This window comes from Syngnathoides biaculeatus, chromosome 14, assembly GCF_019802595.1.
Source record: "Syngnathoides biaculeatus isolate LvHL_M chromosome 14, ASM1980259v1, whole genome shotgun sequence".
Lineage (NCBI taxonomy): Eukaryota > Metazoa > Chordata > Actinopteri > Syngnathiformes > Syngnathidae > Syngnathoides > Syngnathoides biaculeatus.
This window is the reverse complement of record NC_084653.1, coordinates 26245128-26269284: the sequence shown is the minus strand read 5'-3', so window position 1 is coordinate 26269284 and position 24157 is coordinate 26245128. Positions and strand designations below refer to the sequence as shown.

The 24157-nt window shown below is 46.4% G+C and overlaps 1 protein-coding gene across 8 annotated transcripts in view; it reads left to right on the top strand.

Annotated features, from left to right (window-relative positions):
- Positions 1–24157, top strand: part of il1rapl1a (interleukin 1 receptor accessory protein-like 1a) — a 318067-nt gene that overhangs the window by 122138 nt on the left and 171772 nt on the right. For all 8 annotated transcript variants that reach the window (XM_061840540.1, XM_061840542.1, XM_061840543.1 and 5 more), the window contains one exon: positions 9055–9162. In XM_061840540.1, coding sequence (XP_061696524.1) covers positions 9055–9162 — 108 coding nt within the window. The remainder of the gene's footprint in view (positions 1–9054; positions 9163–24157) is intronic.

The window sequence follows — 24157 nt, the reverse complement described above, 5'->3', positions numbered from 1 at the left end:
TGCTGCTTTTCTTCCTTAAGTGTTTATTTTATCAAGCCTTATTTTCAGATAATAAATAGTTCCTGTCGTGACTTAATCATGGTGCTTACATTTTTCAAATATATTTTGTAGATGCGAGGAATTCCAAAAATGCATTTTGTGCATTTAATAAGCAACAGACTTTGTACCCCCATTACTGTATGGCGTGACAAATCGGGATTATACTACGACTATTTAGGATTTGCACCTGGATCCATTTTGGATGTCTTCAAGACCTCGGACGTTTGGTCAGGCTCTGACCTTGTGCGCCCCCCCCCCGTCAATCACTAGTACAATAATAGCCAATCGGATAGCCACATTGCCTTAACCCCTGTCTTGACACGCCCCTTTTGTCGTATTGTCCCGCAAGCAATGCCGGTTGTCAGTAGCGTGCGCTTGGAAAAGTTAATGTTACGAAGAAAATGGTCCCCAGATGCGCTCGGGGAACGTGCAATTGTGATGGAAGATATCCTGCTTGGTTGATTTATTTGCCGAAGCCTAAAACACAGTTGATGAAGTGTCTACGATGGATTCAGGCTCGCGGAAGAGCGCACGTACAACTAAATGTGAACAAAATCAACAAACACAAGGCAGTATGTTCGAAGGGGAGCGAGGGAGAAGTATCTTCTCTGAGTTCCGATTACTTTATAGATTGCAGGAGAAGAACTTTCACTTTGTTAGCGTACCGCTGACCTGACGAATGAAGTGTGTCACGTTTTATGCCGAAGAGTCGGGTTAGCGAGACGTAAATGCGCCACGTCATGCAAGAGAAACGTCTATTTGTATCACATCAGACTTTTTGGGTTCCATTACGAGCCGAGTCAAATGAATACACCCACTCACTTATCAAGACTGCAATGATATTACTCGTGATCTTTCCGAGTAAAAAGTACTCACCCTGCTTTACATGCGCAGTACCATTCCACTATTTGATCCTGTTGGATTTCAATATGACGTTTGTGAGGCGTCAAACATTTACATTTCGCTGTAACTCCGTCCAAAGTCTTAATTCCGTCTACATATCCTTGCGTGAAGTACTTGAGACCTCTCTGTAGAACTCCCTTGGACAAGTCTGACGCATTTGGCAAAATGAAAAAAAAAAAAAAAAAAACCATACCGCAGCGTTATTTGGAATACGCGATAGAGAATCGACTTCAAACCTGTTCTGTTCAGTCGCCATTTTGGAAGCTCGCGGGACATGGCAACTGTAAGTTAAGGGGGGCGGAGCTCGAGATCGCCAGTCGGAAAGGTCCATTGACAGTGTTGTATTTTATTCTCAAACATGCAGCGTGGTTGCCGTTCGTTTTGGTGTCGCCCATCTGTCGAGTAGACCGGGTTCAAATTCAGCTGCAAGCCCCTTTTTCACAGCAAATCCTGGAAATGATCTTGAAATTTTGACACCAGGCACCACCTACATTTGATCAAGTGAGGAAAAACCTTCACGATTTACGGCCCCCCGTCTGTCAAGGGTACTTAGCGAACTTGGATGATTTCCTGAGCAGGAGTTTTCCAAAGTGTGTTGAGTGAGTTGGTTCGCACATCCGTCTTACACTTCTGAGGTTCAGGGTTTGAATTTGAGCTCGGGGCTCCAGTTGATCCGAGAGAGGAAAAGTCAGAAAAAAATTTAATGAATGCAGTTTGCCAAATTCGAAGCCGGCGCCTCCTTCAAGCCAAAGTTGTTGATGCCCTGGTCATTGGTATGTGTCGGTCCTTGAGACTTTTCTGTGTGTCCAGTTATGACACATCTACCCAATTTTTTTTTTTTTAATAAAAAATGTGTGTTTAATTTCTATTGGAAGATGAACAATAAACACTGATACGCGGGGAAAAAATGTATGTGGATATACATTTGAAGAAAGTTAAAACTGCATCAGAGTCAAGCCGCCGCTCCTCCGCATTGAGAGGACCGAGATGAGGCGGCTGGGGCATCTGATCCGGATGCCTCCCGGACACCTACCTGGTGAGGTGTTCCGGGCACGTCCCACCGGAAAGAGACCCCGATGGACGACCCAGGACACGCTGGAGAGACTACGTCTCTCGGTTGTCCAGGGAACGCCCCGGGATCCCTCCGGAAGAGCTGGAAGAAGCGGCCTGGGTAAAGGGAAGTCTGGCTATCCGTGCTCAAGCTACTTCCCCCGAGACCCGACCCGGAATAGCGGTAGATAATGGACGGATGGATGAAACTGGTATTTCAGGTATTTCCCCATCAACTGAGCACGAGCAGAAGCCGAGCGTAACCTCAGCACAGGCTCCTGCTTTAGTGTAATTGTAACAAGACAAATTCACCTCTCCGTAATTGCTCCCGCAACATCTGCGTGCAGACGGGTAGGGCAGATGTGCGCCGCCGTGGCTACACGGCATCCTGTCGCTAGCTCGTCGGCACGACAACACCGAGCGAGCCCCTTTCCTCGGAGGCGCCGGGAGCAGGTGCATTTGAGGTCGTGCGCGCAGGCACGCCACGAGATCCGAACGGCGGCCACGTGTGAAGCGTGCGCACATCGCCGCAGCGTCGGACTCATCTGCCTCCTGCTTTGTTTGACTCGGAGAAGAAAGATAAAGGCCCGCACAAGAGTGCTCGGGATTTGAACGATGCCGCTGTTCTTGTTGGAGGTATTCTCCCGGGTATCAATCCCGGATATGTTGACCGGTCGGCCATATCCCTCCCTCTGCTGTGCGCGTAAAACTGCCAATCCGCCATTTTATGGACGAACCTGAGAGCTGGCGGAACAACAACAAAAACACATGTTAGCAAAGTAAGCGACATTTAGTGCTGCGAATTTTGCCATTTTGAGGCAAGAGGCCATCTTGGCTCAGAGGACAATGGCTGGTGTCAAGCTGGGGATTCACTGTACCGTCTTACAAGCGAGTCAATTGCCTGCGGCAGAGCCCAAAAGTGAGACAAAATGCTAAGAAATGAAATACTATTCCACTTAAGTCCTGAAGGTGTCAGTATCCTTTCCAACTGTTGGTGATTGTCTGAAAGAAACAAGAAGAAGAAGTCGTTCCCGCAATATATCGGCCGGGAATGCTAATGCTAAAAAACAAAAGCTCCGAGATAGGCAAATATGATTCTTCTCCTACTGAGCGAGATCATCACGTCAGCTCCTGAAATGTGTCGAAATGTCGTGCGACAGGAACGCTGCGGCGTTAGCAACGTCCATCCCGGTTTTGAAATCAGACAACATCAGGAGAACAACTTCCGTCCTTTCCTGTTGCCTCACGATCAAATCCTGATCAGGGTCATGCGTGATCTGCGGCGTATCCAAGGTGACCTTTGACTGGTCGCCAGTCACGGTTGGACGCCTGAAGACGAGCTTTCACTCACACTTATATTCTCGCGCGCGGGAAACCAAAAAAGTCCGCCATTTTGGACGAATTTCAGAGCTTGTACTTTGACAGCCCCAGAATGAAGTACCCCACACGGATGGGCCATGCCAAATTGAGAAAGCTCGCATATGACAGAACTATAAACGGAATAATCCGGGTTCGGTTTCCAAAGTTTTTCTTTGTCCCTCCGTAGCTTTCTTTGCATTTTCCTCAATAGTGAGCGAAACCTTCTTCAGTTTCTTTTCTAGCTGCCTCTTTGTGGTGCCATTTCAAAAGAGCGTCCGGTGTTTCCCTGGCTTTTTTTTTTTTTTTTGCGAGGTCCACAATGCACCTCTGTGCGTGTGCGCTAAGATGTGAGAAAAGTGATGTCATGCCTGGCAGGACCCGAGTCCCGCTGCGATTATGAAGCCGAGACATCAGCAGGACAACGTTGTTCCTTTTCAGTCCCGCCGCGACTTTCCAATCTGAGGCTTCGGTCGAGCGAATCAAAGTATAATTGGCGTGTTTCCCATGTTGGGTAGCCCACAGTGTGGTCACTGAAGGGATGCAAATGACATTATTTAGGAAGCATTCACCCAAATAAATTCCTGGCTAATTAGCGCACTTTGTTTTGCTTGTGTGACCAACTGTGAGCACTGCGCAGCTGCTCTCTGGTGGGCTTCAAGGAGGTGGTCTGTTAATCGCACTTGGGTTCATTCAGAGGGCCAACTTCTTTGGAACTATTCACGTGGACGCCGTACGGACAAAAGCATTAAAACGCGCCATTCAATCAGGTCATTTGTCAATCACGAGACCCGCAGTTTCCCATCAATGTTTATTGAGCGCTCCAACCGGGGTATGCTTTGTCTTGTTCCCAACGTCTTCCGCATACCCCGTCACTAGAAAAACAAAAGACGTTCTCACACTTCCAACAAAACTAATATCTACAGTAGGGGATCCTTTATGGAAGTAGATGAGTGCCACCAGGATTTGAATTTGAAATGTCACAGGAAACAAGATTTGAATGTAAAGTGATCACATTTTCAACAGGTGGTACAATTCGCCATCTGAAATTCGCCGTCTGTGCCACCAGGCAGGGTTACTTCAGGTGAGAACCGAACAGCCAGCCAATCCAGTTACGCTTTCTTAGTATGAGACGTCACGTGATTGAGAGAGCGTAACTGCGGTTGGCTGGGGGTTCGGTTCTGACCTGAAGTAACCCTGCCTGGTGGTACGGACGGTGAATTTTAGACGCCTAATTGTAGCAACTATTGAAAATGGGATCACATTCAAATCCCGTTTTCTGTGGGATTTCAAATTCGATTCCCGGTGGCACGAATTGACTTCCACAATCCTTCACCCTACGGGTGCCGGTGATGTAGGACTTTTGTCTTGACAGCAAAAGTGAACAGAATCCAGACCCGCAAAAGTATGCGCTCATAATTTGGATAAGGACAAAGGAGGTACGGCGCACTGTGCGAGCGCACGGTATTAAAAGCGAGTTATTAACGAGGCAATTGTTTTTAATTGGTAATAATCGGCGTAACTGGGCACACAGGACATTGTCGAGTGACCGCTTCAGTCAACTGAAACGCAAACATGTCCTTGAAAGACAATTTTTATCCCAAACCCCATGAGACCAAACTAATTTGTGCGGGTGCTCCTCTTTGGTTAGCGGCTCAACAAACATGAAGTAACCGATACAGATATGCACTACGTTTTGTTTTTGTTCCTGGCGTTAAACTAGCGTCGCTCATGGCGTGTAATTGGGGCACCGCGTTTAGTTAAAGAAATATGGTAATATGCAAAGGATTATAGCCCAAAATGAGCTATTCCACGTCCAAGTGCCCCATTTTACAGAACTATTTTCATTTCATTAATGTAATTGTGTGTAATTTTTAAATCAGGAAGCAGGTGTCTCCGTTTGTAGACATAATTGCAGGTCTTTAGGGGGTTCCAAACTGGCGCTGAAAGCGGCAAGCAAATCAACAACTCTTTTAAAGTCCATTTAGTACATGAGGGTGGGGTGGGGGTTGGGGGGGGGGCAGAATGGCATTTCTGCAGTGTGCTGTGTTCTCCTTGTGTGGATGTAAAAAAAGAAAATGATTGAGGAGAGAAAGGCTTCTTGTCCAAACGTACGCTGAGAGAGGCTCCTTTCATTAGCTATGCTAATCTGCTTGACACGTGACCCCTGCTGCAGTTCGCTGCCCCCCCCCCCCCCTCGTTCCATGTTGGATTTCTCCTCTCCAAATGCCAGGGACCTCCCTCCCTCCCTCCCTCCCTCGCCTCCATCTCCATCTCCTTCTTCATCTTCTTCTTTTTTTTTTGGTTGAACTTTCCGGATCATTGGCTTCCGTTGTTGCATGTTCTCATACACGCTGACAGGAACATGATGTGACTTGAGAATTCAAGACTCTTCCGGATGGATTCCTGTATATCTGACTCTACGGATAAATTCTACACAGACGATTGTTTCAGTCATTGACCTGACAGTTTGGTCCCGACAGGCCAGGATGTCAAACTTTAAATAATGCAAACGTGTATTTTATTGAAGCCCAAAACTTATGATCTTTAACATGAGCAATTATCATTCAGAATTCTGTTGATATTTAATTGATGGTGTCGTGGCGCGCTTCTGAGGCAAAAACTGAATCCTACTAACCAGCGGACGCGTTGTTGTGTCTCTAAACTATTTTGTTGTAGAAGAATTACAAAGTGTCAAGGTGCAAAGGGGAATTTGAAGCTGCACCTGCCATAGAAACGGGAGTCCAGAACATTCAGGAAGCGATTCTGCAACCTAAAAACAAATAAAATGAATGAAATCAAGCATTATTGCTGTCCAACTGATGAACGATGACTGTAACTGGATCTTAAAGCCACTGAGGCAAAATGGAATGCGCAGTCATCCGACCTTCATCAGCGAGGCTACGTTCCGGACTAGGGTCTTCAAACACCCTTTCAAAACAATGCAAACACAAGCGAAATAAAATACTGAGCGAGAGTTTCTTCTTTCTTTCGGCTTGTCCCTTTCGGGGTCGCCACAGCGTGTCATCTCAGATGAACGCACATATATGTTTGGCACAATTTTTACGCCGGATGCCCTTCCTGACGCAACCCTTCTCAGGGAGTGGAGCCCCCAGTGGGATACGAACCCACAACCCCTGGTTTATCAAACCAGTGCTCTAACCACTGAGCTACAGGGCCTCTAAAAAAATGTACAAAAAGTATCCAAAAAAACAGTCATGACACTTTTGAAAAACATGTTAAAGAGGAGGATCGTCAAGCGCGAACTGCAAAAAACGCAGATTACGCTATACTGTACTACTTGCCTGCCACCAGCGGGGGCGCTGTTGTGTCACACTCAACGTGTTGGCTGGCGAAATCAAGAAGATAAAAAAATAAGGCTAGGTTTTTAGGATTCTGAATATCAAAATATCTGTCCACGTCATCACAAAAGTCATTGTGTTTATTATTTATCTATGATTGATATAAAACTTACAGTCATTCTCCAAACGGGAGTGTCAAATTTTGTCGGATTGGCGTGCGGTTCACTCCGTTCCAGTTTCTTGTTTCTGGGATCGGCGACGAGACCAATCCAACTTTTCTTTTTTCCACGTTTGATTCCCTCCGCACAGATCGATGAATTTTCCAAAAGATCCAAACAGCTTGTGTTGTCAGGCAACGACCGTCCTCCTAAATGAGGTTTTTTTTTTTTTTGTTTTTTTTTTTTGTTTTTTTTTTTTGGGGGGGGGGGGTTCTTTTCCCGAGCAGCAAACTGTCTTTAATTTCCGGAGGCCCCTATTACGGCCTAATTACCTCATGTTAGATGATGTCATTTACTCGGAGATGATGAGGTGTTGAGAATGGCGAACCCTCTGTCAATTATCGTGATAGATGAGTCGATAAGGGATCGAGGAGGGATATTTGCTATAACTTGGTTAGTCGCCAGGTAATGATTCGAAATTCCCTCGCCCGACGTTAATGACGACGGCTATTAAAAGCGGTGTTTCTTACACGTGTAATTATTTCTTTATTGATTCTTCAGCATCTCGGCGAAGGGTTTTTGGGCGAGAAATACATCAGCCGCTACGATAATCTGTCCCCTTTGAAATCATGGGAGAAGCCCCCCACCCCCCAGGAGAAGGTCGGACCTGGCCCCTTGTGCTAGTGGTATTTGCATCGATGGTGTTGCCTTTGGTGCGGGCTCTGCACAGGCCATGCCGGGATTTGAACCCCGGTCCTTAGCACTGTGAAGCAGACGGTGTCACCAATCGTTCACCGTGCTGCAGTGACAGACTTTTGATATTAAATGAATAAATCTAAAGTCACTGATGGTGTAGTGGTACACACGCCTGCTTTTGATGCGGGCAGCACGGGATCGATTCCCCCTCGGCGATGGTGTCGATATCTGGCCTGTGACCAGATCAGGGCGTAGTTCACCTTTCGCCCGAAGCTAGCTGGGATAGGTTTCAGCTTTCCCGTGACCCTTTTGAGGATAAGCGACTTGGAAAATGGATGGATGGCGAGGCAACAGTATTCACTCCAATACTGATGCAATTGTTAAAAAAAAAAAAATCATCTTTTAATACTGTTTGCATACTTTAAGTGATTGTTCACATGGTTCTGAAGGTACCAGAGTATTTGTTATCAACAGAGTTCCATATATTGTTACCTGTCCATTGCGCTAAAATTGACGATCTGCGCTATTACAGTTACTTCAATAACATTACTGTTAACTCAAATTTGCGTCTACTGGAACGGCAATTGTTAAAAAAAAATCATCTTTTAATACTGTTTTCATACTTTAAATGACTGTTCACATGGTTCAGAAGGTACCACAATATTTGTTATCAACAGAGTTCCATATATTGTTACCTGTCCATTGCGCTAAAATCGACGACCTGCGCTATTACAGTTACTTCAACAACATTACTGTTCACTCAAATTTGTGTCTACTGGAACGGCAATTGTTAAAAAAAAAAAATCTTCTTTAATACTGTTTTCATACTTTAAATGACTGTTCACATGGTTCAGAAGGTACCACAATATTTGTTATCAACAGAGTTCCATATATTGTTACCTGTCCATTGCGCTAAAATTGACGATCTGCGCTATTACAGTTCCTACTAAGTCAAACTGAAAGAGACGCTTAGTATTTGTTATCGAGTGTGCTACAAACGTGGGAGCAGATACGACAGCGTACATTTCGCTCCAGTTCCGATCCAATTCTCTCCACGTTCTTGATCGTCGCTTGGTAATCTCCAAATGTAGCCCAGCTCTGGGTGCTCGACGGGATTTGGCCCGGGCTCGCGAGGGCCTTGGCGGGATTTGTCCTCAGACATCACAGATCCAGTCTGAGGCACAAGTGGAGGATGAAACAATCAATATTGTCGTTTTTGGCTGTGCAATATTGGCAAGAATTAAGAAGGAAGAAATATGAAAGACAAATTGTGTTTTGTTTTGTTTTTTTCTCTCAAGATTTTGAAATGCTGTGTCTCTTTTCAATCTCGGTGATACAGTTTTGGAAATTGGGCTATACCAATGTAGTCAATTATGTTTGTTAGATCTTTTAGAAGTTTTATAACTCCCAAAACAACTTTGTGAGATATTTTGAATGTGATTTTTTTTTTTTTTTTTTTTTTTTTTTTGCACTAGCGTACTGATGTCGGAGCGCTCTCTCATCTGCTTTTCTGCTATTTTTTTCCCCCTCTCCCTCTCGTCCTCCTTCAGGCTGCGAGGCGAGGACAGGGATGAAGATGAGACCTCCCGGCCCTCTGCTGATCCTGCTCTATGTCACGCTGTCAAAGTGTCTCAAGGTGGTCTCCAAGAGAGGCTCAGGTATTTAACAATCCGTCTCCACGGCGACAAGCCTGCCCTGCGCTCGCATACCGCTGTGTTCTAATGAGTCCGCGCGTGACTGTCTCGTCTTTCGGCGGGCGGGTGTTATTTGAGGCTTTTGAATATAAATAGCGCGTCTCCGAGCGCGGCTTTTCATGCGGGATGTGCCGCGCCGACGCCATCGACTCGGTGACATTCAGGCTTCACGTGTCCCTTTTAACTTGTGGCTGCGGTACCTCGACTTATGAGCGGCGGCGGGAAATGTCACCCGCTTGCAATTGCAAGTCACCTTGTTGAAAACAGAGTCGCAGTAGAACCACTTTAATGGCTTGCTCCAAAGTACTACAACTCGTGACATTTTGATGACTTTTCTGCGCCCACAGGACATTGGATGTGTCCTGTAAAAAAGTGGAGACAAACCACAGAGCGATATTTATGAATCAACCACATATTCCTTTTTTTTTTCTACATGCTAAAATGTGTATTTGCATTATACATAAATATACTTTATACACAGTATATAAGTCGTCCAAGAAGACCAAAGAGAAGGTTGTTGGATGTGGTGAGGGAAGAAATGAGGATAGTTGGGGTTAGAGAGCAAGACGCACAAGCTAGGCTAAGATGGAAAAAGATGACACACTGTGGTGACCCCAAACGAGACAAGCCGAAAGGAAAAGAAGAAGATATAAGTCGCCCAAGAGAGGAAATGTGGTACTGCATGCGTAAGTCTGGTGTGGCGGAGAAATACGTTAGAATAGTACAGGACATGTATGACGGCAGCAGAACAATGTTGAGGTGTACCGTAGGCGTGACAGAGGAATTTAAGGGAGAGGTGGGACTGCATCAGGGATCCGCTCTGAGCCCCTTCCTGTTTGCTGCGGTAATGGATAGGCTGACAGATGAGGTTAGACTGGAATCCCCTTTGGACCGTGATGTTCGCAGATGATATCGTGTTATGCCGTGAAAACAGGGAGCAAGCAGGCGGAGGAACAATTAGGAAGATGGAGGCACGCACTGGAAAGGAGAGGAATGAAGATTAGCTGAAGCAAAACAGAATATATGACGGGTGGAGGGGGAAGAGTGAGGCTCCAGGGAGAAGAGATGGCGAGGGTGGATGACTTCAAATACTTGGGGTAAGGAAGTGAAGAAACGGGTCCAAGCGGGGTGGAACAGCTGGCGGAAGGTGTCTGGTGTTCTATGTGACAGAAGAGTATCCGCCAGGACGAAGGGCAAAGTTTATAAAACAGTGATGGACGGATGAGAGACGGTGAAGGCACTGAAGAAACAACAGGAAGCAGAACCGGAGGTGGCAGAAATGAAGATGTTGAGCTTCTTCACGTTGGATAGGTTCAGAAATGAGCTCATTAGAGGGAGGGACAGCCAAAGTTGGAGGTTTTGGAGACTAGGTGAGAGAGAGAGCAGACTTCGATGGTTTGGACATGTCCAGAGGCGAGAGAGAGAGAGAGAGAGAGTATATTGGTAGAAGGGTGGCGAGGATGGAGCTGTCAAGGAAGAGAGAGCGAGAGGAAGACCAAAAGAAAAGGTTGACGGATGTGGTGAGGGAGGACATGAGGACTGTGGGAGTTAGAGAGGAGGATGCACGAGATAGGCCTAGATGGAAAAAGATGACACATAGAAGACACTATATAAGTCGTGACTCTGCTCGTCTTTAGAAATGATTTCATATCCAAGTCGACGGAGTTACAAGCTTTTGGGTTTCAAAATGGTTTAAGGACTTGTGTGACATTTAAGACTTGGACTTGATTCCAGGTTCAGGTTTAGCATGCAGCCTCCGTTCGCGGCGGTCCCCGCCAACATTGTCCTCGGAGTACACGTTGCCAAAAATGTGCGCGTGCGTGCATGTTGGAAACCTGGATTTTGGCTTCCGCTCTTGATTAAAAAAAATTCATTGAGTTATATATTCTTGCCGTTAATTATGTCTCCTTTTTAATTAGCTGACAAATTTATGAAAATATACACGATATAGAGGAGGCTTCTGACAGAAGCCAAAGTACACGTTTTAATCAGGCAGTTCCAGGAATGTTCTTTTTTTTTTTTTCTTTTTTCCCTTCATCACCTCAAAAGTCTCGATGGAATGTTTTTTACAGATTTTAATTTATATCGCTTAAATTAGATCGCCCACTTAAACATTTATGATAAGGACTACAACTATAAATTAATCATACCTTGTCTAAATTTGGACTAAATGACACAAGGAAACGGCAAAAAGACTAAGATCGGGTTTTAATCGATATTATAGTCTCAGTACGTGTACCGTAATTTCCGACTTTTTTTTTATGCGGTGATGCGGCTAATTTGTGCATTTTTTTTCTAATTGCCGCAAGGGGGCACACAAGAGTGAGACCGGTGGAATATATATGCCGAGGAAGTGACTTTTACCGGTCCTGCCCTGTTAGCGCTGCGCTAGCGTGTTACTGCCTTGTCTCAGTGATTTTTTTTTTTTTTTTTTTTTTTACCTGTGTGTTTTTTTGTTTTTAACCAGCCCTGTTAGCGCGGCGGCGCTAGCGTTAGCGTAAGTTTGGCAACGCTAGTTTTTAGTGCAGCGGCGCTAGCGTTAAACTCTCTGTGTACCGTCTTTCTTTGTAAATCTCTCGTGTTTTAATGTGGGCACTTGCGGCTTTTACACGGCTGCGGCGTATGTATGTACCAAATGGTATTTCCTTGACAAATGTACTGGGTGAGGCTTATAAACAGGTGCGCTATGTAGGCCGGGAATTACGGTACATTATGTATTTCCAACATTCCCGTTGTGATGTTGGATCGCCCTTGGTGAGATGCTTTAGAATCCTGCAAAATTTCTCCTGATTTTTCTCCTCAAAATGTTTATATAATGTCTCATATGAATAATGAATTGGGAAATATATTATATTATAATATATCATTTAGCGTACACTGCACAAAGCTTTAGTGTATTACTCGTGTGTACGGCGATAAATGTGAAACGCATTTGCTTTCCGACGTGGAAATAGTCTGATGCGGAAACGCGGCGTTAGCCGGACGCGCCGCAATCTGCGGTTGAGTGACAGCTCCCAAATGATCCAATTTGGCGGCGACTGGGTCGCCAAGGGTTAACGTCAAGTCATTTTGCTTTCTAAATGCCGGCAAATTGAGTATCAATTGTGAACAAATGCAAAGGTCACGAGACAGAAAATGGAGAGCCAAAACTAACTGAAAGTGAGAACTATTTGCGAATGCATATGAGCGTGGACCAAGTTGAGACGCTGTCATGGAAACTTACCAAAGGCGCCCGTGATCACGCGCTAACGTTTCAAGTCTTAAGACCTGGTCAAGCAGCATGTGGCATATTGCCCGAGTTTTTTGCTTTGTCCCAAATGACTCAGCAAGTCTATTTTTGTTGCCACGGAGTGACTCGTTTGCTTTGAATCAGATATTTGTATGTTCCACTTGTCCTCACAAGGGTCGCGGTGGCGCTGGAGCCTATCCCCAGCTATCTTCGGGCAAGAGGCGGGGCACACGCTGAACTGGTCGCCAGCCAATCGAAGGCCACAACAAAACAAACAACTATTATTGCTATTACAATTAATTCTGTATATTCAATCAAGCTACCTTACTTGTTTTTGGGGATGTGGAAGGAAACCGGACTGCCTGGAGCAAAACCACGCAGGCACGGGGAGAACTTGCAAATGCCACACAGCATCGGGATTTGAACCCCAATACTCAGAACTGTAAAGCAGATGTGTTAAACAGTTGTGGTTGTAGCCAAATACGACGGTCGTTATTCCGTACCAAGGTCCAGAAAGTGAGCCACGCTGCTCCACAGGCGTTCCGCCGCCAGCGGGGTCGGTTTTGGAGCACAGTTGAAGAGATGAGCCGTATCGTTGGGGGCGACGTCACACAACGGGCGTTTATCGCCGATGTTGTCGTCGAGTCGATGCTGGTAGTTGTTGAGCTCGTGACACCGTCTCAAACGGAGTTGCGATAGTGTTGATCCCACGGACCGCGGGAGTTGTCTTTCGGATTCGGCTATTGGAGGCGGGTCGCCGCCCAACACGACGTTGGCTACGGCGGTTGGACGGATCGCCGAGAATCCGCCCCTGTATTCCTCTGCATCGACGGATACTAGTCCTCATTCGAGATGGATCGATGTGCCTGCACCACGGCCTCTCCAACCCTGCAGTCGGCCAAAGTCTCCAACCCCCAAGTACGAATGGGGTCAACCCTGTTAAACAATCATCTGCTGTTCCGCCTCTTGCAATATTTCTTCCAGTAATAAGTAAAGATTATTTTTCTTAACAGAAGTAGCCACTTAGCAAGCTATCATCAGTGTATCATTGTTTGATTGTTCATCTATCGTTCTAGCTAGCTGCCTGTATTCAACATTTCTTTGACCTCCATCCATCCATCCATCCATCCATCCACTCCCGTGTCTTTCCGAGCTGTCTTTTCCGAGGATTTAAATAGCAGTCGAAAGTTCAAGATTTGACATAACGCCGGCTTCTCCCGGGCAGCGAGCGGCGGGTCAACAAATGCATAATTAATGCACCTCCGCCGTGACAAATGCACTCTGCTCCAGTTAAGCGGTTCCCTTCCTAATGTCAGGTCGGAAGTATGAAGTATGAAGTGTAGTTTGAACGTTGTGCTCTGTCAGGGGCCGGGAACCTTTTTCCACCGTGAGAGCCGTAAAGGGCAAATATTTAAAAATGTAATTTCAAAAGTGCAGGTGTATTTGAGCCTTTACGTAAGACCAACACAAGAAGTCTCTGAATTATTTTGAAATAACATTGTTACGGTGTTGTTCACCAATGATGCCAAAAGTACTTCTTACCGTTCACGCGACAGCTAGTGCTAGCCGGTCTTGCCGATGGCTTTGGAGTTCATACATGGTCAGATTCAGCTTCACGGCGGTGTTGAGCTCTTCCATCCGTTTATCGTGAACGTCATTCAATTTGATTTGAATGACGGTACTTGCCGACAAAGGCGTGACTTTTATGCGTATGATTATCTCGAACTCGGCAAAATGTTGATTGGCAACGTCGGGTACGAATGCTTTGGCATCCTCCCCATCTGTGAATTTAAACACGTAGCAGAACCGTCCAACTTCGGTACTCCTCATATTTTTTTCTTTGAGCGACCTTTGTCAAAAGCATTTCCACACAATCGGCGTTAAACCCTTCTGCGCCTGTGGACAACGATTGACTACCACGCGCAAACTACGGCAATCCCACTAGTCCAAACTCTCTCTGCGTCATTTGCGTTGCCTCCCGCACCAAACTAGGGCAACCCCGCTAGGACAAACCTTCTCTGCACGACAGAAATCACATGTACAGGATGTCGTTGTGAGGGCTCCGCAAGCCATACGCGACAAAGCAAAAGGAACAGCCAGATTTGGATCTTTGATTCTTCTTTCGGCTTGTCCCGTTAGCGTGGCATCTCAGATGAACGCACGTTTGTTTGGCACAGTTTTACGCCGGATGCCCTTCCTGACGCAACCCCTCTTGCATTTTAGCCGGGGAGGGAAGCTGACCTGGTGTTCCCGGGTGGTCTCTCATCCAAGTACTAACCAGGGCCAAACCCGCTTCGCTTCCGAGACCTGAGGAGATCGGGCGTTCTCAGGGTAGCGTGGCCGTAAGCCTCCATTGCGCCGTGTTGCTCTCTGAAATTCACCGTCTAAATTTGGACAATAAAGTCGTTCAGCAAGCTGAGCACACGTGCTGAAGGTTTTCGTCCCTCGTGCCTCGGTCCATCTTGGACGCGACAGTATTACGCCCCGCGGTCTCCGTTTTGCTGTAGTGCTTCGTTTTCTTCTCGCCACTGTCGAGGAAATACAGTCCAGTCTTGTTCTTCTCCACCGCCGTTCCGACCGACGCGTTGACGAAGCGGAAAAGCGGCTACTCTTTCCGGAACCGATCCTTTCGAGTGGAAAAGTCACATTGGCGGTGCTTCAGGAGGTATTTCAGTCCCTTTAAAAAGCTTCGTCAGTCATAGCGCAGGTGCGTTATTGTGGTACCCGTCTCCTAATTTGAATCGATGACCGGCGTGTCAAATGTACGCTACTCGCGCTCTACGCACTGCAGCGGTTATTAGTCACGAACGGATTGCGCGAGTCTCCGGGTCGGCTGTCCGCGTTTAAGACGAAAGCTTGCGCTAAAGGAGATGAATTGGCCGATAAAGCCCCCGCTGGGAGATTGTTCCCCGGTTCAAAGGTTTCGGACATTCGTCTTCATGCGCCGCACGTGAAGAAGACGGAGTGGCTGGACTTTCACGGCGGCTATTAAATGAACTTCGAGTGAGCACCTCCGGCTTCTTCCGCGCACCTGGGACGCTGTCTGTTGCCTTTCGCGTAATGAGCAAAGCTCGCCGTGAGGTAATGGCGGGATTATTGTTCCCCCGCATTGTTTACCCGAGCATTCCGAATCCGATGGGAATTTACGTATTACAAGAGCGATTCCGAATTCTCCACCATGTATTGTTATGGTGGAAAGATCAACTGTGAAGGCCAGATTGGCCCCCAGGAGACGCTTTTTGTTCCATTGATATTCTTCCCCCAATTTTCGCGGACATTCCCAGGACGAAGCATACGGAAGATTATTCAACACGGAGTCAGCCGGCTCGCTCCCGCATTACGGCGACTTAATGAGTTTGCCAAAGGTGCGCGAGCGTCTCTTATTCCCTCAATTCCGCCGCTGGGCTTTTAATGACCAGTCAGACCTTGCACAATTGGGCGAGATTGCCTGCGCTGGTTTGCAATTGTCCAATTACAGCGGCACAAGCTTTGCTTGACTCGTATCAAAGGCTGGATTTGCGCCGCGCGCCGACGTGCTCAATTTTCATTCGGGACTGTTTATATCGTATTTATTCATATTTCCAAGCGGGCCAACGCGACCGTGTTTCTATTACCCGAAATGTACTTGAGCGACCGGAAAAAGTGGCGACATTCGCCACCGACAACCCAGATCTATCCAAACATTAATCCGGTGTTTGTAGCGCTTGTCAGCAATGGCCAATGTGGTTGAACCTGATTGGACGAGACCACAGGTGTCCAACTCAAGGCCCGGGGGCCAGATCCGGCCCGCTGCATGATTTTATTTGGCTCGCAAAGGCAAATTATTAGGATGAACGTCCTTGATTTTTGTTAAAATCTGAACCAAAATATCCATCCATCCATCCAATTTCTTTGCCCCTTATCCTCACGAGAGGCGCGGGGAGTGCTGGAGCCTATCCCAGCTGTCAACAGGCAGGAAGCGGGGTACACCCTGAACCGGTTGCCAGCCAATCGCAGGTCACGTAGAGCCTAACAACCAATCACACCTAGGGGCAATTTAGAGTGTCCAATCAATGGTGCATGTTTTTTGGGATGTGGGAGGAAACCGGGGTGCCTGGAGAAAACCCACACAGGCACGGGGAGAACATGTAAACTCCACAGGCATTTGGTGCTGTATACACTGTGTATCATACTGTATTACATTTATTAAACGTTAATAGATAGATAATTATACATTTTGAAGACAGTTACTCTAGCTATGGTAGCTTTTTTTTTTTTTACTCGCTAAGTAATTAAAGTAGTCTATAACCCTATCCGTAGAGCACAATATTTAATGCTTTATGGACTCCACTGATTAGCCTTGGGGAGGTATGGCGGTCGTTCAGTGTCTCGCTAGCTTACAACCCGGAAATGTATTTTTGCATGAATGAAACCTGTTGCCAATTGTATCATACGCGAGGGTATCGGTAAATTTTAACTCGCAGAAAAATGCCTCGGTGTGCCGCAGCCATTATGGACTTTTTGTGGGAGGCGGGCTACGTTCTGGACTGGTTCACACTCAGCATTTGCACCTCTGGTCAATTTAGTGTTCAGTAAATAACCTGCACGTTTTTGGAATGTGGGAGGAAATCAGAATACTTGTCGTGAGTGGGGCTGGAGCACTGGCAGGAGGGGCGTGGCTTGGTCACCGCTCTGGGCGGTGCCACCTCTGGCCCTCGTCACAGCTGTTGAGCATTGGGCATGTTAATTGACCACGTATTGATGGAGTTTTTGTCATTTGCCAGTTCATTGAGTTTGCACCGGGTCACCGGGTGCGGACACTGCTTCTGAAATAAAACCCAGTGGACGTTATGCCTTTGCCTCGGAGTCCTGCATTTGGGTCCTCGTGACAGTACTCAGGAATTGCAAGCACGGGTAGAACATGCAAAGTCCATACGTGATGGCCTGCGCCGACCTTTGAAGAACTGTAAACCTAACCTTTTCAGTGTAGGTTGCAATTTATTTTTGTATTTTTATACATTGTTTTATGAGATTTATGATCAAATACTGCAGTGTTTTTGTATTTTTTTCCGCCCTTTGCAGTGCCACAAGGCATATCCGAGTTGGAATTGAGTCTCTTCGAAGCATGTCGCGAAGATCCATCCTCAGAATGCTGCCGGCCATCCCCCCTTAGCGTGGGCCCCATGCAGGGAAATCTTCTCTTTGCTCGATGTTTGCCTCGTCTCGGCCTGATTAACGCCTCCTAGGTGCATGTAAGACTTGATAATCCTCAAAGTGGCATAAGTAGGCCAGCCGTGGCACAAACATTGTCGCTTAAAGACCAAACATTCCCCCCCCCTCCTCCCCCCCCCCAAAAAGTGGCGCTTTAGGCCCCTCACCGCCGAGACATCAAGATGAGCACTTTCAGGAGAGCTATGGTAGCGCCCGTGGCAATTAGCATAGCGGCTAATCATGAGCTAGCATTCCTCGTGACTTGAACTCATGTTCCTTGATATCGGGCGGTCATTGGACGTGACGGCAACAGATGTATAAACAATACAATATCGTACAATAAAACTTTCATTCGATTCAGCGGCTCGCGCGATCAATACGACATGACGTGCCCCCATAACAGTCAGTTGCCTTCCTATCGCCGAGGCTGAAATATGATTTTGACAATTTTATCACAGCAAAAATACATGAACACTCGTAAAAACATCAACGCAGCTCTGAGGTTTTTTATTGTTATTTTTATTTTTATTTTTACGATGTTTTATCACCGTATTGGGAAAACACGACACTTGGGATCGCCGTTTGATTGCATTCCCTCGATCGAGCACGATGGAAATCAATAGATTGTTGTTCATATTTTAAGAAACGTGACAATCCCTCTCAATGTTTTTGAATACTTATTTGCATACGTTCGATACCAAATATAAACAGATCTATATCTAAATGTAAATAGTACAATAAATATTATTCTGTTTGATATTTTTCAAAATTAAATTTCTAACTTCACCTTCACTTGTGTAATTTTTTCCCTTCTCATAAAAAGTAAATATAATAATCAACAAATCGCTTGATAATAGAATACAATAACTTTTATCAATATTTAGTTCTAAACCACTTTTACATAAATTACACATTGTATGATTAAAATTATTGAACAGGAAACGAATAGAAAATCATATAAATGTCAAATTTTTCAGACACAAGCGGAGAGGCTACTCAAGAATGTGAAATATTATTTAATACTCTAACGTAGAAATAAAGGACAATGTTTGAAGAGTGAAAGTGTCACAAAGAAGGAGATATTTGCTTTTCATGGAATCGCAAATAATCAAATATTAAGGTGGGGGTTCATAATTCAACGTGTCCAGGACTGCATGAATGTTGCCGCCTCACTGGAGTAAGTGTACTAAAAAACGTGAGCCGATTGGTCAATGCCACACCAGCCAATCGGCGCGCGGCGGCCGGTAACCCCGGCGACTCCGCCTCCCGGGCCCGGTCTGGCGGATATCTGACAGACACGAGCTATCGGGCCTCCATCGCCGTCTTATCTGCTCCATTCAGACCAGGCTCCGTCCGTCTCTTGCTCGGAGAGCTACCCCATTAAAAAAAAAAAAAAAAAAAAAGTAAAATAAAAAATAACGAGACCAGACACGGGCCGTTAAAGTCGTCTTCGCAAACCCGATTACGAGTTTGCGACAGATTGCGCCGATAAACCTTTAAACGAGCAGAAGACAAATCGCTCTTCCTTTGAATGTTCTGAACTCCCGTTTCCAAGCGTCGGATTGCGGGGCGGACCGGACCGGACCGGCGGCGCTTCTGCCGGTTGCGGGCGAGCCCCGAGACGGGAGGTGAAAGGAACCGACAACGTACTCGGCAGTGCTTACAAGCAAAACGCGAAATGAGATGTGAACGTCGTGCGGCTCATGCCAGAAAATTGGCTGCTACTGTACGGTGGATGTTTGCCCCCCCCACCCCCCCCCCTCCCTCCTCCAGTTCAGATACTGTCGGACAACAACAAAAATCCAACAACTGTAAAATTATATATTTTTAAAACAATCTCATTCCAACAAAAAAATAATGTAAAACAATTTAAAAAAATCATTTGAAAATTTGTAAAAATGTCATGAAATGGACAAGAAACCCGACTCTTTTTGAAATCTAGAAAAGAATTGCATATTTTCAGAAAATTGATTTTTTTTTCAAGTTTGATAGTGAACGAAATTGGAGAAAAAAAAGAAATCATGCTTGCCTGTGGCTGTTTTCGTCACAACATGCCAAGTTTTACAACTGGAGTCCCAAGAGGGTTGATTTGACAAAGATCATTTTAATAATGTTCTACTGTCAGGTCTTACGGACAGCTTAAGAAATATGACAAAAAAGTGTTTTTAGACTGCAAAAGAAATTATACTTTTAGTTGGACTGTAATTATTTCTTCTTTGTGGTTATCTATGAATTTATTTTTGAACAAATCAGGCCAGAGCCATGGAAACGAACGATCGATCGATCAATGAATTTCCATACGTTCCACTATAAAAAAAAAAAACATAAACAGTGACCAATGTTGTGCTCTATTGTGTTCCATTATTTTACTAAAGTCAAGGTGACATTAAAAAAAAAAAAAAAAAAGTACGTTGGAAAGAATTTGATGGATTTCTGATTTGAATATGTTTTGCCCTTCATATTTCCCCTTAAGGCGACTTTGGAATAAGACTTTAACAACCAATTATTCCGTGCCGCGCCCACGGGACACGATAGGAATAACGAAGATAATTTTCTCCCAAAACACAAACAAAAAATATTGCGCAAAAATCGAAAGATAAACCTTTGCAGGTTAATTCTCGGGAATATTCTTACCTGTCGGCTGGAGGTCTTTAAAGTATGATCTCGTGCAAAAAAATACAGTGCAACAAACGCTTCATAATAATACTCATAATTCAGTCGAGTCAGTCTAAGCTCATAAAACTTTTTTGTTTGAGGGTTGTTTTGGTTGACCTTGTTAATAACATCATAATAACAAAAAGTGCTCACCTTTCGAAGATGCCTGACGTTAGCGTCATTTGACACAGTTTGGTTGTCTTGTTTATGTTAACAAGTAGAATGCATTTGCATTTGATTTTGATGATATTAATTCATTATATCGCACCACAAATTCGTCCCAGTCCAGATGTTTGTTTTTCCTTTTTTATTTACAAAAAATGTCGAGGTGGAAGGCGACACGGTGGCTCTGCGTTGGCCTTTGCATGTTCTCCCCGTGCCTGTGTGGGCACTCCGGTTTCCTCCCACCTCCCAAAAAACATCCCTTCATCAATCCGTTTTCTTAGCCGCTTATCCTCACAAGGGTCGCGGGAATGCCGGAGTCTTTCCCGGCTGTCAACGGGCAGGAGGCGGGGTGCACCCTGAACTGATTGCCAGCCAATCGCAGGGCACATCGAGACAAACAGTCGCACTCGCAATGACACCTACGGGCAATTTGGATTTTCCAATTAATGTTGCATGTTTTTTTTTTGGGGGGGGGGGATGTGAGAGGAAACCGGAGTGCCCACGCAGGCATGCAAATTCCACACAAGCCGGTGCTGGATTGAACCCGGGACCTCGGAACTGTGAGGCCAACATTCTACCAGCTGATCCACCGTGCCACCCGTCCCAAAAAAACGTGCAACATTAATTGGACACTCTAAATTGCCCGTAGGTGTGATTGTGAGTGCGGCTGTTTGTCTCGATGGGCCCTGCGATTGGCTGGCGACCAGTTCACGGTGCACCCCGCCTCCTGCCCGTTGACAGCTGGGATAGGCTCCGGCAATCCCGTGACCCTTGTGAGGATAAGCGGCTAAGAAAAAGGATGGATGGATGGATGGATGGATGTTGAGGTAGAATCCTCTGAACATGGATTTAGACCGGAGTTCAAGTCGAGGACTTGGCACAATATTCATCAAGGTCTGAATATTTTTGAAGTCTTCATACTTCATGGAATTGTATAAATATGTAATTAATTGTATTCTTTGGTTCTTTCCTCTGCCCGAGAGCCACGGATTTATATATATATATATATATATATATATATGTGTGTGTGTGTGTGTGTGTGTGTGTACAGTATATACTGCCTGCGTGTGTACTCTGCTATCCTCTCGCCATTTCTCCGTGTAGGGATAAAAACGATCCCCCCCCCCCCCCCAATGTTCTCGATGACTCTGCAAAGTCTCCGCTCCAAATCCCCGATAAGAGCCTGTCATGGATAACAGTAAATCTGACATGGCCCCAAGGCAGTGTGGGGGATGAAGTCTTCCTACCGGGATGGAGGGGGGGGGGGGGGGGACACCTCAATTCAGGCTGATGCTGCACAAAGTGAGCAGAGGAACCAACCGGGTTACTTGTTTAATTCATTTGTCAAGGCTTCCTCCAATCATATCGCGACAATTTCTCGGTCAACCCCATTTTTTTTTTTTTTTTTTTTGGGACGTTTCCTCTGGATCATATCGCTGAAATGGCAAATCGTGTGTAAATAAAGCTTAGCGAGAGCTTTTATCCCACCTGTCATATATATATGAAGTATCCATCCTTTAGTCTCAGCACTTTTTTTTTTTTTATTCTCCTTTTCCACTTTTGCGCGACTTGTTCCGCACGCCTTGGCTCGACACACTATTGACAGTTAAAAGTTCGGGTGTAACAACCCCCCCCCCCCCCGCTCAGAAAGTACCGCATTACTGTCTCGTAGAAGGTAAAATGAGGTACTACTTCCAGTTCTTGATTTCAAGCTTGGTGATTAGATACCGTATCGGTGATGTCAACCACTGCTGGTCTAAGCAGACCGTTCGCAGTAACAAATGTAGCCTGCTCGCTAGCTCGAACCTGGACTCGCCCTCCAAATTTTCCAACAAATGATTTGAAAATGAATTTGAAAACTGTTTTCATTTCATTTTGGCTGCTGCTTCGCCCTCTGGAAAACATTTTCTCGGCTTACTTTAACCGGGATCCCTCACCCCGATCTGCACAACATTAGTTTCGTTTTTGTCTTGGAGAAAATTACATTTTTTTCCTGCCCTTAATCTCCCCTTGAATAAAACGAATCTCCTTGCAGTGGAATAAAAACGGAAGAGGGTTGTTTTCCTGCTTTGTTGTTGTTTTATCAGCTAAATTAGATCTTCGATGAGGTGAGATGAGCCGGAAACGGAGAGCGGGAAAGTCGCCGTCAACAGGAAAAGAGCAAAATTGACACATCAAATGTAAATGTACACATCGACCGACGTGTACTCTCGTATAAGACTGCTGCCACTCTCGAGGGACGTGATTGATCGCGGGCGGCTTTCGGCCTGACGCGTTTCAAAAAGAGCGCGACGGCGCGGTAACCGATTTGACCACGGAGCGGGAATTGCAAACAAAGGCCGCGCCGACGGCGGAAAGGATCGCAGCCGCAGATGTCGATAAGCCCGAGGCCGCTGTCGACGTGCGGCGTGCGCGCTCCCGCGTTTGAGGATGCGCTGTGCCGCCGGGACAAAAGGCCGCTTTTGACAGGACGGCGCGTTGGCCCCGCCGGACGCCCTCCGGAGGCCGCCGTCCCGGCGCGCTCAATAGCTCGCTCTCCGAACCGTGAGGAACGGCCGGCGTTGCGGTACCGCCGGCGCGGAGATTGATTGCGCGCACACGGCCCCAGATTAAATGGCTCTCTCGTAGGGAGGCGGACTGCGCCCCCCCCCCCCCCCGACCCACGCCGACACTCGATCACTGACACTAATGGAGCAAAATTATTGAGATGGAGCGTTGCATTGGAACATATGGCTAGTTAGCGTAAAGATAGATAAAATGGAAGAAAATGGGGCAGCACGGTGGATCAGCTGGAAAGCGTTGGCCTCACAGTTCCGAGGTCCAGGGTTCAATCCCCGGAAGCCGCGTCTGTGGAGTTTGCATGTTCTCCCCGTGCCTGCGTGGGTTTTCTCCCGGCACTCCGGTTTTCCTCCTACATCCCAAAAACATCCATCCATCCATCCGCTGCTGGTTCTGAACCGCTTATCCTCACATGGGTTGCAGGAGTGCTGGAGCCAATCCCAGCTGTCAACGGGCAGGAGGCGGGGTGCACCCTGAACTGGTCGCCGGCCAATCGCAGGGCACATCGAGACGGAGAGTTGCACTCACAATCCCACCTAGGGCAAATTTAGGGTGACAAAAGAGAATCCATCTATTCATTTTCTATGCCGCTTATCCTCACAAAGGTTGGGGGGGGATGGTGGAGGCTATCCCAACGGACAGGAGGCGGAGTACGCCCTGAACTGGTCGCCAGCCAATCGCAGGGCACATGGAGATAGACAACAGCCGCACTCACAATCACACCTATGGTCAATTTAGAGTGTCCGATTAATGTTGCAAGTTTTTTTTGGGATGCGGGAGGAAACCGGAGTGCCCACCCGGAGAAAACCCACTTAGGCACAGGGAGAAGATGCCAACTCCACACAGGCGGGTTCGGGATTGAACCCGGTACTGCGAGGCCAACGCTTTACCAGCCGGACCACCGTGGCGCCCCATTTTCCTGCATTTTATCTATCTTTACGCAAAATAGCCATATGTTCCAATGCAACCCTCCATCTCAATAATTTTGCTCCACGACTGTCAGTGATGGAGTGTCGGCGTGGCAACCACACAGATATGATTTTTGCTCCTCCGTATTATGCTTTTTGGGGGGGAAATTGTTGACAGGACTTTGCGTAGCGTGCAAGTCAATGATGGGGGGGGGGGGGGGCTCTTCTACTAATGTTGACAGATGATGCTTTC